This window comes from Colletotrichum gloeosporioides, assembly GCF_011800055.1.
Source record: "Colletotrichum gloeosporioides strain Lc1 chromosome Unknown consensus_113, whole genome shotgun sequence".
Classification (NCBI taxonomy): Eukaryota; Fungi; Ascomycota; class Sordariomycetes; order Glomerellales; family Glomerellaceae; genus Colletotrichum; species Colletotrichum gloeosporioides.
Genome location: NW_025544758.1, coordinates 1 through 15,955, shown reverse-complemented (window position 1 = coordinate 15,955; position 15,955 = coordinate 1). Strand labels below are relative to the sequence as shown.

The window sequence follows — 15,955 nt, the reverse complement described above, 5'->3', positions numbered from 1 at the left end:
AGGCCAAACCCGCAGGCGGCGCCGAGCTCCCGAAGCCTCCATGCGACCCAGCCTTTACTGTACTCGTCAACTAGATTAGACTGAAGCATGGCCGTCATCGGCCAGAGGAGTGAAAAGACTAGCATGCCCACGCCTGGACCGTTCTGGGTCGACCCCTCATCAAGGCCGAGCGCCTTGCCTAGTTCATTCACTAGAGAAGGTGCAGCAGCTGGCATGCTTAACAGCTGCTGGTCGAGATGCATGCTCATGTCGTCCAATGAGTCACTGGTTGCTTTTGAGATTATTTCAAAGATGTGTAGTCGTACTGTCAAATAGAGGCATTTTGCGACAGCAGCGTGGGTGGCGCTCGAGATGGTAATGAGTGCATTGAACACAGCGGGCGGCGGACCATCGAATTTGGGGTCGAAGGTTATGTTGTTGGCAGCCTCTTGGAGGTCTTGAGCCACAGAAACGCCTGATCTGACAATATCTGTGAGAGAATCAGAGGCTTGCCCTAATGTTGCAGACATAAAACGGATCTTAATGTCCACGGCCCGTCGAGCCAAGGGATCCAGCAAAGAACCCTGGTCAAGAGACTTGATGAACGCTTCAAGTTCGAACCAGAGGGGAGGGATCATGTAAGATGTCGTGAAGAGGTCTGCCAGCTGATAGTCTAGTCAGCAGAGTGACCGGTCGTTTGAGTAGAATGGGACAATAATACCCTGAGATGCTGGAATATCACAAGTAGAGTGCAATCCAGCGCGTTGCTTAGCCGGTGCTGCGCTCGATAGCGAAATAATGCCAGCGCTCCACGGGCGTGGGGAAGACACCCCGGCTCAGAAGTCGGGTTAAGATCCGGAGCAAACTCTGCCGCGATGACCTGCGGGGTCTTGTTAAAACTGTGAGCTAGGGGGAGTCTGCAGCCGCATACCTGGAAGAAACCCATGACAAACAGCGCAACGAGCACCGAGTCATCTCTCACTAAGACCTCATTCTGGATTGCCTTATTCACTTCGCGGATCGCCTTCCCATATGTCTGCCGCGCACGATCCATCAGCCCAGCTTGGGACTGCTGGCGGGCCACGCTGGCCAGCGCTGCGGCGTGGATGGCGTTGGCAAGACATGAAGCAGGCTGCAAGGCATAGCAGTCTTTCAAAGATGTGAGGTAAGCAATGCCAGACCTCGAGGTATAGTCACTGAAGAATTTGTAAACACTCGGCGTCTCGGGGCCGACGAATGGCGTCCAGGCCGGCGGCGGTGAGCTGATGTTTCTCCCTTGGAGCTGACCTCCACCAGACTCAGCTCGACGCCTCTGAGCCCTCTCGACTCTCTTTCGAACGTGCTCCTTGGCGTGTGTGTCCTGCTGGCGGAGGACTAGGGTCCACTGATCTAAGTAGCCGGGGCAGACATATTTGAGGCGACGGCACCGTGAGCAGGACGGTTTCTCCTCGTCGCACTGGTGTGTGGACTGTGAGTAACAAGCGGCAGGAGAAAATCGGGCAAGTCGGAGATTCTTACCTTGACTCTACCTTCCTTACAATTGAGACATCCTCGGGATACTCGTCCTCTATATGCCATGTTCGCACTTGGAATGAACAAGACAAGCATTGAAGCTACCGTCGCGGGGAAGTCTATCGCAAAGAATGTCAAAACATCGGGGATTACTAATCCTCTCCAAATTATGACCAGCGAACCTGGCACAGACACTCGGATACGCACTTACGGGGTATGGAGTTAGGTAGTAAAGAATCTCATTGTTTGTTCACTCTGTCGGGAAATAAGACCGAGCAGTGTGGTCACCTTATGCTCCGATCTATTTCAGCTCCAATATGCTTGTTTCCTTCCACGGTCTCTGCCTCTCGCCTAGTTGAAAGAACGTCAACGAGGGGCACCCACTTCACTCAAAAGTCTTGCCCTCCATCGGCCAAAAATCTATACCCTTTGACTGGACCGTTGATCCTGATATATCTAAGCACCCTCCTGACCTCTCGTTTCTCTTCGTCATATGCGCGTTGATTCCCGTTCAAGATAGTCTCGTATTCGCGCCCCCATTTGCATCCATTCCACAGCAGCAAATGTGCCAAATCTAAGCCGTTAGGTGATTCCAACGCCATTTGAATGGGTCGAACACCCGAGTCTGTTTTGGCGTTGACGTCTGCGCCGGAAATAAGTAGGAGATAAAATGTTCTCTCAAGTCGATTGACGTCGAGCCCTTGATCAAAGAACCCATTCACGTTAGTAGGTATAGCCATGTAGTGCAACGGAGTGAGTCCCTTGCTATCCCTGACATTGGCGTCAACGTGCAAACCTCGGATCAGGTATTCTGCTATATTGATGAGACCATGAGCGCATGCTTGATGTAAGGCATGGACATTTTCGTACTGCCTTGTGATGAGGCTGCATCCAGCTTCGCAAAGGCGTATTACCGTGCCGATATCCCTTTGATTGAAACTTTTCTTGACAGCCTTAGCATCATCCGGGATACCCTTAGGATCTTCCATGGGGTCACGATCCCTGTGTTCTTCATAGCCGTTAGCATATACAAAGAGGTCACGGTTCGCGTGTAGATATCTCCTTACCGGACCAGCAACATTTGTGCAGACTTGCCTTGAGCGCGAAGAAGAGCGCATTCGCCCCAAACAGTGGCATTGGACTGGAATCTTCCCAATTTGTGACTGCAAACGGAGCAAAACGGCAAAATAAATGGGAACTTCCATTTGTAACTCTCGTACACCACGCGTGGGCCCTTTTGTTGATATCGACTTGGTGATTCAAAAGTGCGTCGACAATTTCGGGATGACCATAGAGGCATGCAAGGTGCAAGCCAGTAAGGGAGGGCAAGAGCCATTTCCTCAAAGTTGGGACTGGAGGGAGTTTTCGAGATATTCCGTGTACCCGAGCCCAGTGGAAGAACTGGGTGTGATCCTCCGTGTTCGGGTCGGCCTTTCCGTACTCCAGAGACCTGATAACCCCACTAAGCACGCCCTTCCTTGCAGATATCATCAACGCAGAGGAGTAGCCGTACTTTGTATCATATCGATACAATATCGGGGTCACCATCGAATAGAGCGTCTTAGATGTCGCTGCGAAGCGTGCTAGATCTCTCCATCTCTTGAACGCGCCCCAATTCAGCTCTGTCTTATCCAGTAACTGGAATAAATCATCCATATTGTCAACGACTTTGATGTGGTCGTATATTGTGAGGCCTCTTCCCACACTCTTGTTTATATCAAGGGTCTCGACTTCAAGAATAGTGTCGGTGATTAGAAGAAAAACGTCTGCCGGAAGGGCAGTAATGGATGGAGCTGTTTTCTCGACGACGTTATTTTGATCTGACAGTCGTGGCATATTGGGATCATAATCTGTCTTTGTGGGGTGATAAGATGTAAAGCTCAAAGAGCTTTGCTAGCCAGGCAGCGTCAGTTGACTACCCGGGCAGTGTTCCCTAACTTACTTCTATGAGGACGACAGTAGTAGAGAAAATAGTAACGATGATGGACGACGATGATGGACGACGATAGTATGGGCGATACGAGGTCACGACGGTGGTGACGATGATAGCAAAGAGAGGAAACGTAATCGCACAGGAAGGATAGGAGGTCTCGGCGGGACATACGGATTATGTGAAGCCTCAGAACCTTCCCCAACAAAACAACGACCCTCCCAGTGTGCCTAGGTAAATATGCTTTTCTCCGGGCCCAGTTTGCTGCAAACGTACTGCAGGCTGCCTCTAAGTTTTCAAAGCTACCGAAATGCCTAAGCCATTTTCCTTCTGGCTAGACAGGTGGACCGACAGGGTGGGATCGAGCCGTCCACATTGATTTATATCATAGCGCAGGTAATTCAAATCAATGCTTTTACCACCATTAGCTATCAAACCCCTCTATTTCTCAAGTTATGCTGCTGGTCCCCATCGCGTTGCCGACCTGATGTCTCCAGGGGTATGTCGACTTCTCGACCTGGCTGATCCGATGGGCCAGGATTTCCCCTGTCGACACCGAGAACGACCGCATTTCTCTCGTCACTCAGATGATATTCCGACACGAACAGGTTCAGAACCGTTGCCAGCCCCGCAAAGGCGACATACTGTTCGACAAGGTTAGCAACGAAGGGCTTTTCAGGGTTCTCGAAGCACGCCACGCCGAGGTGAACCTGATGCACCGAGTAGCAACTACTTACCATAATCCATACCGTCCTCAGTGCTCCAAAATAGGCCTGTCTCACAGGTACTTGCTGGTCTGTTGAAAGTAGCCCAATTTCTTCAACATGAGCCGACGCGTTATCCCCATCGAATCGACTTGCCAAGTCGTGACCGATCTGGCGAGCCAAGGCTGAATTCCCTGCCTTCATCTGATTCTGGAAGATGACACCACCAACAACGACAGAGATGGCTGTCGCGATGGAGCGCAGGAAGCTCATCGTTGCCAGTACGGCAGCTGTGTCGCGTGCTGTGGTTGCAGCCTGAGCCGCCAGGACGGGAGCTTCAATATTGAGCCCGACGCCAATGCCGGTGAGGATCTGGAATACAAACAGCTTTGCTAGGTTGCGTTCGAACTCGAGGTTGATTAAGAGCCCGGTGCCTAGTGTCAGGAGAACCTGCGCTGCGTACATCAGCACCCGGTAACGACCAGTCTTCTGGATGAACACGCCTGCGCAAGCCGCGGATAACGAGCAGGAGACAATTAGTGGCAGCAGATACAGGCCGGATGTCAACGCGTCGACGCCCAACACCGCTTGTGAATACAAAGGCAGATAGTACGTGATGCCAATGAAGACGAAAGCATTGAAGGCGAAGACGAAGTATGCAGCCGCTTCCGACCAGCTTGACAGCAGCCGCAAGGGAAGCACGGGATTGGCGGCGAGCTTCCACTCATTCATGAGAAAGATGCCAATGGCGACGAGGCCGAAGACGATGAGACAAATGACCGTGGCCGAAGACCAGGGGTGCGTAACGTCACCAAAGTCCAGAGCGAGAAGGACCATCAGCGACCCGCCCATGCAAAACAAACTGCCTGTCCAGTCGATTGCCTTGAGTCCGGCCGCGACGGAAGTGTTGGGGGATGGAAGGTCGAGAAAGAAGAAGAGAACGATGAAGACCACTCCGCCGATCGGTACTTGATTGTTAATCAGTCTTCATGCTCCAATTGACACATGCAGATTCACTCACGATTAATCCAAAAACACCATCGCCAACTAGTAAAAGGACAGTCAGCAAAAGACATCTGGCTTACAGCGTCTGCTTGAGTGATAGGGGCGGGACCTACTCGAGTCTTGTCGCAAAGACACCGCCCAGTACGGGACCTACCGCACTACCGATGGCCCAAATTATGGAGGTGATGGCAAGATACAACCCGCGGTCGCGAAGCGAGAACATGTCGCAGATAATGGTGTTAACCATGACACCCATACCGGAGGCGCCGACTCCTTGAACGGCGCGGCCAGCGATGAGGGCGTCCATATGAGACGCAAGCGCGCAAAGCAGACTTCCGACCAGGAAAATCGTCAGAGCCAAGAGAATGATTGGCTTCCGCCCCCAGAGGTCTGCGACGGAGCCCCAGATTGGCGTCACGGCGGTGAAGCCGAGGATGAATGCCGAGCCTACCCAGATATACCCAGCGACCGAATCGAGCGATGCCACGATGTTTGGGATAGCCGTGGTCACGATAGTCATGTCCAGCGCTGAGAGGGCGACTGATAGGCAGAGCGACGTCATAGTAAGAGCAATGGTCGTCCCTGAGAGTTTTGGCATGTCGGTATTGGGGTCGTCGTCCGGGGGCAGATCGGGATGCGCAACATTAGAATGCTTGGAGGTTTGCGTCGTTGTTGTTTCTTGAGGAGAGGCCTTTGGCGCGAATTTTGGCGCGGTTGAAGGGGCGGGAGGTTGTATCTCGTCTCCATCTTGTTGCAAACGCGAAGAAATCCCGATTCTGTCACCGGTTCCCTCAGGATAGATTGCAGCGAGTCCTAACGACATGGTGGCCTCAATTGTCATGTGTATTGAGAAACTTGAAGAGGTCAGAGGGAAAAGTTGGATAATTTATCAGCAAAAATCGGATCAAACGGAGATCTGAAGGGACCTTTGTCAAATAGTGGTGTGACGCCGTCAGAAGAAGTCGGACTCGGATTATTGGCTTGGCCGACGACAATTCGAAGGCAGCATGAGATAACGCGAACATGATTGGCGCTTGGGACTTTCCAAGGCTCTGAAGGATGCTTGGCAGTATTGTGCTTACGCACATTCCGGGGGCACGACTCCGAAAGACCATCGATGGCGGTGGTCACAGCAAAGTTCAAGAATGGAAATTAGCTTATGACTGCGTTACAAGTATCTAGCTCGTTGACGCGTGAAAAAAACGCTCCGTGGCCAGCGATTGGGTCAACTAAAACTCCGAACTCACACCACCGCGACCTTCGTGTAGCATTGCTGTGTTGCAAAACATACCCGGGGTGTGAAAGTTGCCCTTTGCCAGAACTGACTCGGCAAGGGACAGGTAGCAAACAGAATGACATCATTGACATGCAAATGAAACGCAGTAGGCGTTGATAAACAAACCTCATGCGCTGCAAATACGGCGTGACGAAGATGGCGAGAAACGAATATTTCTCCGTTCCTGGACCGGCTGTCCATGTTGCTAGCCATGCTGCATTTCGTGGCGAATGGCCCTTATGAGCGAAAGTCTGGCTGGGCGGTTTGAAATTAAACACTAGTTCGGTATTGCGATGTGGAAAAAAAGCAAAACATGTATTCCACGCGATTTTTATTGCAATAGACTGAAATTATTCGATTATTATTGTTATCATCATGCGCCGGTAGCAACGTAGAATACTAAAGTTCAACACCTAATGAGTCTTACTATCTGGCCGGATACTTTCAGCTAACTAAGCAAATAGTAATGAGGTCTGATAATTCATTCTATTGTGGTGGTTTTCTTATTCTTGTCGTCCCCGTCGTCCCCGTCGTCCCCGTCGCCCCTACATAAAGTCCCTGTTTCTGTCTCTCTCTGTCCGTATTGTTGTTGCCGTCGTCTAAACAGCATGCGCTTACCATGGTTCGGGCACATCAGATTCGTAGCCTTCCACATTGGGCGGCGCCAGTCCATCGTTTCCAATATCGTAACGAAAATAACTTTCGGAGCCGGAATAGCTGTAGTAGTAGTCAATTGTTTTTTGACGCCATTGTGCCCCATTCCTAAGGAGACACAAGGCAGTGTCAGAAAGGTCGCGACGAACAGCCAGGTCCAAGGGGGTCATGTCCTCCCTATCCGGGGCGTTGATGTCCGCGCCGGCTTCTTGAAGTCGTTGGATAATAGCCTCTGTCCGGGTGCTCGCGAGGTTTCGGCCTATATAATGCAATGCAGTGTCTCCTTTGTCGTCAGCCACGTTGGGATTGCAATGCCCCTCTGCAAGCAGGTAGTCCGTGATGTCTTCCAGTCCATAGATAGCTGCTACGTGGAGGGCGTGAAGCCCATCATAGGTGCGGATCACCGGCGATGCCCCGGATTCTATCAATTTTCTGCAGAGAACAAGTCTGTTGGCTGAAGAAGCAGCAGCAGCTTCCTTGCCAAGAGACTTCAAGGCGAAGAAGAGAGCGTTCACGCCAAGTGATCTCGCAAGTCGTCGACGCGCGTATGTTTGGAGCAGCCAGTTTTCATCCTGCGTACAGTATGAAAAGAGAGCGAACTGATCGTGCACGAACCGAACCTTTGCTCTGTCAGCTCGGGTGCTCAGCGTGCAGCGGGCGTCGGCATTGGCGCCGTGATTGAGTAGGGCGTCTACAATCTTAGCGTTACCACCAATCGCTGCCCAATGCACAGCCACCGACGAGGATGAAACGCCATAACTGTACGGATCATCTTTGAATGGTTTGGTGTTCTGGCGTTGAGTATAGTCTGGATTCTCGGTGTCGGCGCCATACTGCAGCGATCTCAGAACGCCGTCCAAGTTGCCCTTCTTGACCGATAGCAGCAAGGCTGAAGAGTGATTGTACAGATTGTCCCACTTGTGTAGTAGAGGCTGAACATGCTTGTAGAGGTCTTTGCAAGTCTTTGACATGTCGGCAATATCTTGCCAGTGATCAAATGTACCATTAGCGCGGTACTTACTTCTTACCGTGACCCCATCGTCGTACGGACTGGTCGTGTGAAGGTCAGGGAAGAAAACAAACTCTGCAATCAAACAGATGATCTCGCCGGGCATATGCTGAAGACTCGTCATTTTGACGTTGAAGGGAGTAAGGTGTTGATGTGAAGAGGGACCTGCCCCGTGGCGACTCGCGCCCGCTTAATATACCTCGTAGGTGGCCATAGAGGTTTCTCCGTGAAGCGTAGGCCATCCTGGCCCTCGAATACTTACTTCCCCGTCAGAGTTATATAGTAGTCCAAAAGGTGTGTCCACAGCCATAGAGCTAAGGGATTTCTCTGTTCACAGTCCAAGCGACTATCTCCTGTGGCTATACTCTGCCTTACCGTCATCGTCGTTGCTGGTTTGGTCGCTAATATCGTTACTATTGTCGCTGCCGTTATCGTCTTTCACCGTCGTCGTCCACCGTTGTCGTCCACCATTGTCGTTCACCGTTGTCGTCCACCATTGTCGTCCACCATTGTCGTCCACTCTCATTATCCTCATCAAAGTTACCGAGTACAGAAGAAATATAGCCGCCCAGACATGTGATAATTAGGCAATCTCCTGGTAAATATCTCCGTCGGAGTAACCCAGTAGTCAACATGGTCTACAGGTAATATATCAATTCTAGTTTAAGTTGACGAAACAGGAAGAGAAGCCTAGCCAAGCGTGAAGTATCATCTCAGCAGCAATGCAGAGAAACCTTTTGTTTGATCTAGACTAGTCTGTAAGATGGAGCGGGGCGAAGAGGTTGTATTTAGCCGGGCTTCTGACCATACACAACATATCTAAAACCTATTAGGCACATGATACACTCAAACCTGAATTTCAGAACTCACATTGGCCACCATCCATGTATTGACTTGTCCCTCATATCCTTCCTCGCCCCCGCCAGGAATACTTCGAGCTGTGCTGGCGACCAGCCGAGTGCTCTCGTAAATAATGCCAGACTCAATCCCGAAAGGCCATTTCCAAGGTTCTCATATGTCCACATACCTAACCCAATGTTAGTTTGAGCCAGATGTCCATGTCGTTTAAGAAAACTCATACCTAGCTCTTTGTACTTTGGGTCTTTCGGCCACGGGTTCGACGGCCATTTGTATATCTCTTGCTTAATGTTCTTGAATCCGGCTGCGGCAAGCTGTTCTCTGTAAAACTTGCAACTATCAAGCGGCCTCTTCCAAACCGCCGCTGCCTCGAGCATGTGCGTCGCCCATTTCTGAGCGGCGCATGCGGGTGTCACGGTGCCGTCGTCACTTTTCAGATCGAGTAGGATATCTGACAACTCCAACCACCCACCGGGCTCAAGAAATCTGGGGCGCGTCAGCCACATGAGGAACCCGCCATTTGCGGGAGAACGCACTCGAAGCTTTGCCGTATAAACCTCGGCCAGTCGGCGATCGAGCCTGTTAGCATTCTGCCGTATATGAAGTCGAACTTGTAAGAATAAGTCCATTCGTCTTCTAGGTCATCGACGTAGAATGTGACATTCGGTGGAACACTGTTGTTTTGGCGTCATGCATGCATTAGCTCCTGCGACGCTAGCAGATTGGTTATGCAGTCATCAATACTGACAATACTGGCTGGATCGGACTCAAGTCCACGCCGGTAATCTATCTCCCGTAAGCCACATGAAAATCACCCCAACCCCCTTGCCTGGGAAGCTGAACACAGCATGAACTCACAAGAGTCTCTGGATGCTCGTCGGCTGCAGTCAAAACCAACGCAAGCCACCAAAGGTCAGCTCTCAAAATCCGGGAAATAAAAAGCCAAGCCCCCTGCCAGAGAACGAAGGAAGTTGGAAGCGAATTGAAGGAAGCGAAGTGAAGTGGGCCCAGGGCGAAAGACAGCGAGAGAGCGTGGCTGAGTGCCCATTTTTCGTACCAAGGTCCATGGCCCATATCCCCGTCCCCGTTCCTGCATCTAGTACCCGGCGGAGCGGCTTGTCCCGGCCGGCCGGACACGTAAACAACTGGTTATCAAACGTGAGGGTGTACAAGTGATGTTGGAGGTCTGTTTTTCCCTCACACACGTATGAAAACGTCAGCGCTAATTCCAAAATGTCTAACAATCTCGCGATCGGCTTTTTCCCGCCAAGGGGTCTGGCTGACCTAGTCTGTCGTTTTCAACCTGACTCGGGCGTCAACGGGCAATTATTCTTCTCTCGGGTTCCGTGGCCTCGGCTCCCTTCGCTTGGAACAGAATTGTGGCACTTACCGCGTCGTTGGGTAAGACATATCCTGGAAATTGGGAAGGGGGGCCCCGTCAGTTTTGGCACAATTTTCGGCAGATGGGCTATGAAGGGTTATGACAGATGAATACGAATAACTCACTGCCTTCCCGGAAGGAGTGATAAGTCCTCCCGTTCTCTTCGCGATATCGCATGATGCTGCTGGTCATTGACATTGAAGACCCAAGCACAGACTCCAAAACAAGAAAACCGAAAGTCAGTATCCGAATTTCCGAATAGACACGTAATGCGACTGAGAGAGGGGCCGGGCGGGCGGCAAAGTGCTCACCTCCCCCATGGCGGAATCTGCATCGCCGCCGTCATTTTCATCATCACCAACCTGCCCCCAAAAGTGATCAGCCCAGAAGTTGACCAAAAAAAAGCCACGCATGGGGTGGTGGGGAAGCCCAACAGCGACATCTTCCATACTCACATCCGCCTCCAAAGGCGCCGTGGCGGCCGCCGCTGGTGCTGCCGGATGCACACCCGCACCCGCGCCCGCATCCGACCCCGCCGCCCCCGAACTCGCCATCACTCAACTCTCGGCAGAAGAAAACAGGAAAACGACAGAAAATCTGAAAGAACGAGATGATTGCCCGATGACCTGATGATCCAACGGCGAGTTGATTAGTCGTACGTGGGAGTCGACGAGCGAAACAAAAAGAGGTGCATGCGCGGGAATAAGAAAACGGGGGACGATGACAAGAAACGATCGCAGAGACAGTATCGCCTAATCGTCGTTGCTTTTTGGGGACTTTTTTGGAACCTTTTTGGAGGGCGGGTTTGGTCTTGGACCTCGGCGAAGGGGTGGTGCCCACGCGGATGCTCAGGCATAACCAAGACACACGGCTTCAGCCCAATAAAGCGCCCGGGCATTCGGGCAACTGCAGCGTGTGAGTGTGAGTGTGTGTCTGTCTGTCTCCGCGGGGAGACCAGCGGACCCCAATGACTGAACGGGGTAGAAGAAGCAAGAATCAAGAAAAAGTGTGTCTACTCTCAAACGTCCTGTCGCCCGTCGATCAGAGTTCAAACCGCCCCTGGGGGCCGTTGGTGGCCGCAGCGCCCTCCATCACTGTCCATCATACATCACCGATTGTGCATCCAACATGAGAAGAGAGATGGCCCAAGTTTTTCCTCCGTCGGGTCCTCCCCGAACACCCAGAAAAACAGACCGTGTCCTTCCTTCATGGCGGCCCCCCCCTCCCCGCTCCGCCGCGCCGCGGTCCGGCAGGTGTCAACTTGCATCATCACACACTAAGCCGGGGAGCTACAAGGCAAGCAGCCGTCAAAAAGGCAGTGTGCCCCCCACAAAGCGGTTGTGTGAGTGGCGTAATTGAGCATCCATGGGGTCCATGACAGGAGTCAACCGGTGTGCTGGCGCTGTCCGCCCGCCCCCGACGACCCCCGAGGACATGGCTTCGTAAGGTTTGTAGAGTGCGGTAATCTGCAGAGACCCGTTGAGTAAGAGGACTTCGGTTTGCTGTTTATGGACCTTTGGACGTTTTGCGAACCGGGCGTCCATATGCGAAATAAGCAAGGCGGCAGTGGGAACCATTGGCCCATATCCACCTCGCCGATGTGCCGTTGCGGGTAGCCGCATGGGCCCAGGATGGCCCCCCTTTGCGACCCAGTCATCGCCCCCTACCTGATCTTCCTCCTGTTTAAGGTCTTGTGCGTCTGTCTCTGTATGGACGGCGTGGTTGTGTGTGTGTCCACGACGACGATATGAGGCCCATCACAGACATTGCACACAGATGAACGCATGTCACTGGAAGGGGCGAGAGAGGGTCTGGACTCCAACGTATCAGGTTGGCTGCAGCTGGCTGTGAAGAAAAAACAAATAAACCACACACCACCATGATCCATACACCACCAGACACACACACATACACCACCACCTCCACTCAACTCACGCACGCGGCAGCACATCACCGCCGCCAAAAGGCTGGGCACGCAAAGCAAGCTTACCTGCATCCATCGTGGCGGCCAGATAGCGCGGAAGATGAAGTGACATTGTGCTCTGACGTTGAGGTGTGATGGGGGCAGCGCACCAGCGGCTGGCCACAGTCCATGTCCATCCAGGCAAAAAAAATTCACGATGGCAACCCGGAATCTTGCACCAAGTCACCCGCCGTGAAGCACGGACAGCTGAACCCCTATCAATCCCTCCCTTCCCCCCAGTCCTCATGGATCTTTTAAAATGATCTGCCCGTATTGCTGGTCTCGACGAACTGGAGCCCTGGTGTTTTGATGTCTCATATGCCGAATTTAACCTTCTTATCCTTTCCAAGATTTCTTCATATACCGACCGTCTCGTCCCAGACTATTGTTTCCTCCCTCGTCGATTTTTGTTGCCCACCACCCCCCGTTTCCCAGGTCTTCCCAGTAGCGCGGGAACACGGACGCGACCATCCAAACGAAACGCTCAGTCTTTTTTGTTATCTTATTTTTTTCCTGTGTTGATCATTCCCTCCTTTCCTCTCTTTTGTCCCTCTTTTCCCTCTTTCCCTTCTTTTACACAATGCACAACATGAATCAAACCGTCGAGTTCGTGCATACTGCCATGAGTAGTGTCGATGCTAGTCGTCCGAACGAACAGGAGCCGCTGCTGCGCCACAGCCTGGTCAGCTATGCGACCGTCGCATTCTCGATCTTGGTCTTGTACGCCGTGACGTCTGTCGTCCGCCAGTATGCGCGTCTGCGGCACGTACAGGGCCCGCCCGGCGCGGGGTTCTCAAAGTGGTGGCTCGTCCGGACCGTGTACGGCGGCCGCCAGCATCTCGACTTTTACGATGCGTTCCTCAAGTACGGTACGTGTAACGTTGCTCAACCGATCCAGCAGACGTCCGGTGTTGTTGTGTGACGGAAGTAAAGAGATAGGCGTTTGCTGACTTGCCTGTCTTTTGATAGGATCGCTTGTGCGGGTTGGGCCGAATGATCTCATGACCAGCGACCCGGAGCTGTGGAAGCGCATGTTGGGCGTGCGCACGAGTTACAAGCGGTCGAGATGGTACGACGCCATGAGGCTTGACCCCGGCAAGGACAACGTCTTGTCTGTGAGAGACAATGAGTTGCATGCCAAGTTGAGGGCGCAGATGGCTGCCGGTGTAAGTGATGTTGCATCCCCGGAATGTGGTTGGAGAAACCTGTTGGGCTAATTCACGGTCCAGTACTCCGGAAAGGAAGTCGACAACTTTGAGTCTAAGATCAACGAGAACATCCTCCGCTTCATGGACCTCATCGACAAGTACGTCTCGGAGAACACGCCCTTCGACTTTGGCCTCAAGGCCCAGTACTTCACCCTCGACGTCATCTCCGACCTGGCTTTTGGCGAACCCTTTGGAGACTTGGCGAGCGACTCGGATGTGCACGAGTACATCCACACCATGGAGCATAACATGCCCAACGTGGTATTGACCGCCGTCTTGCCCTGGTTGTTGTCGCTTATGTCGTCGCCGCTCTTCAGGAGCATGCTGCCCTCTGAGAAGGACGCGATTGGTGTTGGCAAGACTATTGGGTGAGTGCCATCAGCATATAACCGCATTGTGGTTACGATGAAACAACAGCGGCTAACCATGGACAGAATTGCCAAGAAGGTCGTCGCCGAGCGATTCGGACCCGAAAAGAAGACGCAGAGAGACATGCTCGGCTCCTTCATCGCCCACGGTCTCAGCCAAGAAGAAGCTTCCTCAGAGATCCTCATGCAGATGTAAGCCCATGCCCGCCGCCCAACGCCAGATTACATGAAATACTCACATCGCGTCGTTCAGTCTCGCCGGCTCCGACACAACAGCGACCGCCATCCGCGGCACCTTCCTGCACCTCATCACCAGCCCCAGCGTCGTCGCCACCCTCCGCGCCGAGATCGAAGCCACCAAGCCCTCGCTGCCCATCATCACCGAGTCCGAGGCCCGCGAGATGCCCTACCTCGCCGCCGTCATCAAGGAGGGCCTGCGCATCTTCCCGCCCGTCGTCGGCCAGATGTCCAAGGAGGTGCCCAAGGGCGGCGACACGTGGAAGGGCGTGTACCTTCCGGAGGGCACGCGGATCGGGTACGGCGCGTGGGGCATGTTTCACCGGACCGACGTATGGGGCCCCGATGCCCTCGAGTTCCGGCCCGAGCGCTGGCTGGAGGCGGACCCGGACCGGTTGAAGCAGATGGAGGGCACCCTGGAGCTGGTGTTTGGGTACGGCAAGTGGAAGTGCCTGGGCCGCGACGTGGCTTTGATGGAGTTGAGGAAGATCTTTGTCGAGGTAAGCCCCCCTGATAAACTAAAGGAAGACGGGTTGACTAACTTTTGGGTGTGCAGCTTCTGAGGAGATACGACTGGAAGCTGGTCGACCCGACCAACCCGTGGAACTCCCGCAACTACGGCATTTTCGTCCAGAACGAGTTCTGGCTTAGAGGGTACAAGCGCGATTTTCAGACGGAAGAGCAGTAGTGCTGGCCAGCCAGCCAGCTTTGGAGCGGATGGAGGCTTTGTGTGTAAATTGTATCCGGTTTTTGGGGAAGCAGGTGTTCTGGTAGACAGGCTGGGCAGGTACCGCGGTACGGGGACTTACGATGATTATGACTGTAGCTATCAGCGGTTAATTTGTTAATGAGCAAGCGTAGAATTTTGACCCAGAAGCTGCCGCGCGCGAGTCACGAGTCACGACTGTGGGTTGTTCGTGAGACCATCATGCATGTTGTGCGTTTCGTCAACAACGGCCCCCATTTTCGGCGTCGTCGGCAAGGGAATAGATGTGAGTGCGAAGAGAGGCATCTTTCCTGGGACGATTCATGGACGAAAATGGTCACCTGGCTTTTGGCCTGTTAAGAATGTCGAACATTAGGACGCCGGGAAGTGGGCTTGGCTTCGGTAAGTATGGGGCATCTCAGGAAGGCGTCGTCGGCTCGCTCCCCTTGACGACAACGTCGTGATCCAAGTCATGTGAGTCGTTATCGCCCATGTTTTGCCGTCAGGCTGAACCCGCGGATTCGGAAGCGAGCGGCGTCGTGCAGAATCAAGAAACACAAACCTGCCTTAATCTCCTCCACATGGCCCAGATGATGTCTCTACACCCTCGCACATTAGAGGGGCCCGAATGTCCGCCCGCATCGTACCTTTCGCGTCCCAGAATCTGGCGAGGCTGCCTTGGCAACAGCCACCGAGTTGCATCTCCCCCACACCCACCGTTCTGGCAACACCACCCCGTCATGTCTCGGGATTCCCAGAGACCAGGAAAACTTGACACAAGCGAGAGAGAGAGAGGAAAGCTTGGGAACCAAGCTGTTTCTTGCATTGCGGCGTGGGAGTTTGGCGACCCAAGATTTGCAAGGATGATTGGTCCGGGGAAAAGCTGACGAGTGACGAAGGATGGATGGACCTGGATCCCAGGGGGTGTAAGCAGACCTCGTCCACGTTGCGAGTGGGCGAGTGGATTTCTTTTTTAGCTCACGATGGAGTCCAATTCTTTTCCGCGTGCTCGCGCGGTTAACACCTCAGCTTACCCCCCTATAAAAGTTTATCTTACCCTTCTCTACCTTTCTTAAATTAGGTAGTTTATACCTATAGAAGTTATTTATAAGTTTATAAAAGTAATACTAGTCTATTCTTATTTATAGAGGGCTAATATATAAAT

At 52.8% G+C, this 15,955-nt stretch overlaps 5 protein-coding genes across 5 annotated transcripts; 1 reads left to right on the top strand and 4 right to left on the bottom strand.

Moving 5' to 3' along the window:
• Positions 1 to 1,880: 1,880 nt before the first annotated feature.
• On the bottom strand, positions 1,881 to 3,147 carry GCG54_00008536 (uncharacterized protein; the record flags this gene model as incomplete). Its single annotated transcript, XM_045408501.1, has 2 exons — positions 1,881 to 2,581; positions 2,634 to 3,147. The coding sequence occupies 2 exons, from the start codon at positions 3,145 to 3,147 to the stop codon at positions 1,881 to 1,883; spliced, it is 1,215 nt and encodes a 404-aa protein (XP_045256708.1).
• A 705-nt stretch (positions 3,148 to 3,852) lies between these two features.
• Positions 3,853 to 5,953, bottom strand: GCG54_00008535 (MFS-type transporter; the record flags this gene model as incomplete). The annotated part of the gene is made up of 4 exons (XM_045408500.1): positions 3,853 to 4,065; positions 4,159 to 5,093; positions 5,147 to 5,172; positions 5,244 to 5,953. 4 exons carry the CDS (start codon positions 5,951 to 5,953, stop codon positions 3,853 to 3,855), a joined length of 1,884 nt encoding a protein of 627 aa, XP_045256707.1.
• Positions 5,954 to 7,020: 1,067 nt separating this feature from the next.
• Positions 7,021 to 8,193, bottom strand: GCG54_00008534 (uncharacterized protein; the record flags this gene model as incomplete). The annotated part of the gene is made up of 1 exon (XM_045408499.1): positions 7,021 to 8,193. One exon carries the CDS (start codon positions 8,191 to 8,193, stop codon positions 7,021 to 7,023), a length of 1,173 nt encoding a protein of 390 aa, XP_045256706.1.
• Positions 8,194 to 8,857: 664 nt separating this feature from the next.
• On the bottom strand, positions 8,858 to 10,670 carry GCG54_00008533 (putative methyltransferase tdiE; the record flags this gene model as incomplete). The annotated part of the gene is made up of 8 exons (XM_045408498.1): positions 8,858 to 8,888; positions 8,940 to 9,096; positions 9,151 to 9,413; positions 9,464 to 9,601; positions 9,676 to 9,713; positions 9,786 to 9,844; positions 9,985 to 10,072; positions 10,620 to 10,670. Coding segments are annotated over 8 exons (825 nt in total), but the record flags the coding sequence as incomplete, so codon positions are not given.
• Positions 10,671 to 12,851: 2,181 nt separating this feature from the next.
• On the top strand, positions 12,852 to 14,772 carry GCG54_00008532 (Cytochrome P450 monooxygenase; the record flags this gene model as incomplete). The annotated part of the gene is made up of 6 exons (XM_045408497.1): positions 12,852 to 13,140; positions 13,241 to 13,437; positions 13,501 to 13,847; positions 13,914 to 14,039; positions 14,101 to 14,584; positions 14,641 to 14,772. 6 exons carry the CDS (start codon positions 12,852 to 12,854, stop codon positions 14,770 to 14,772), a joined length of 1,575 nt encoding a protein of 524 aa, XP_045256704.1.
• Between the last annotated feature and the right edge of the window lie 1,183 nt (positions 14,773 to 15,955).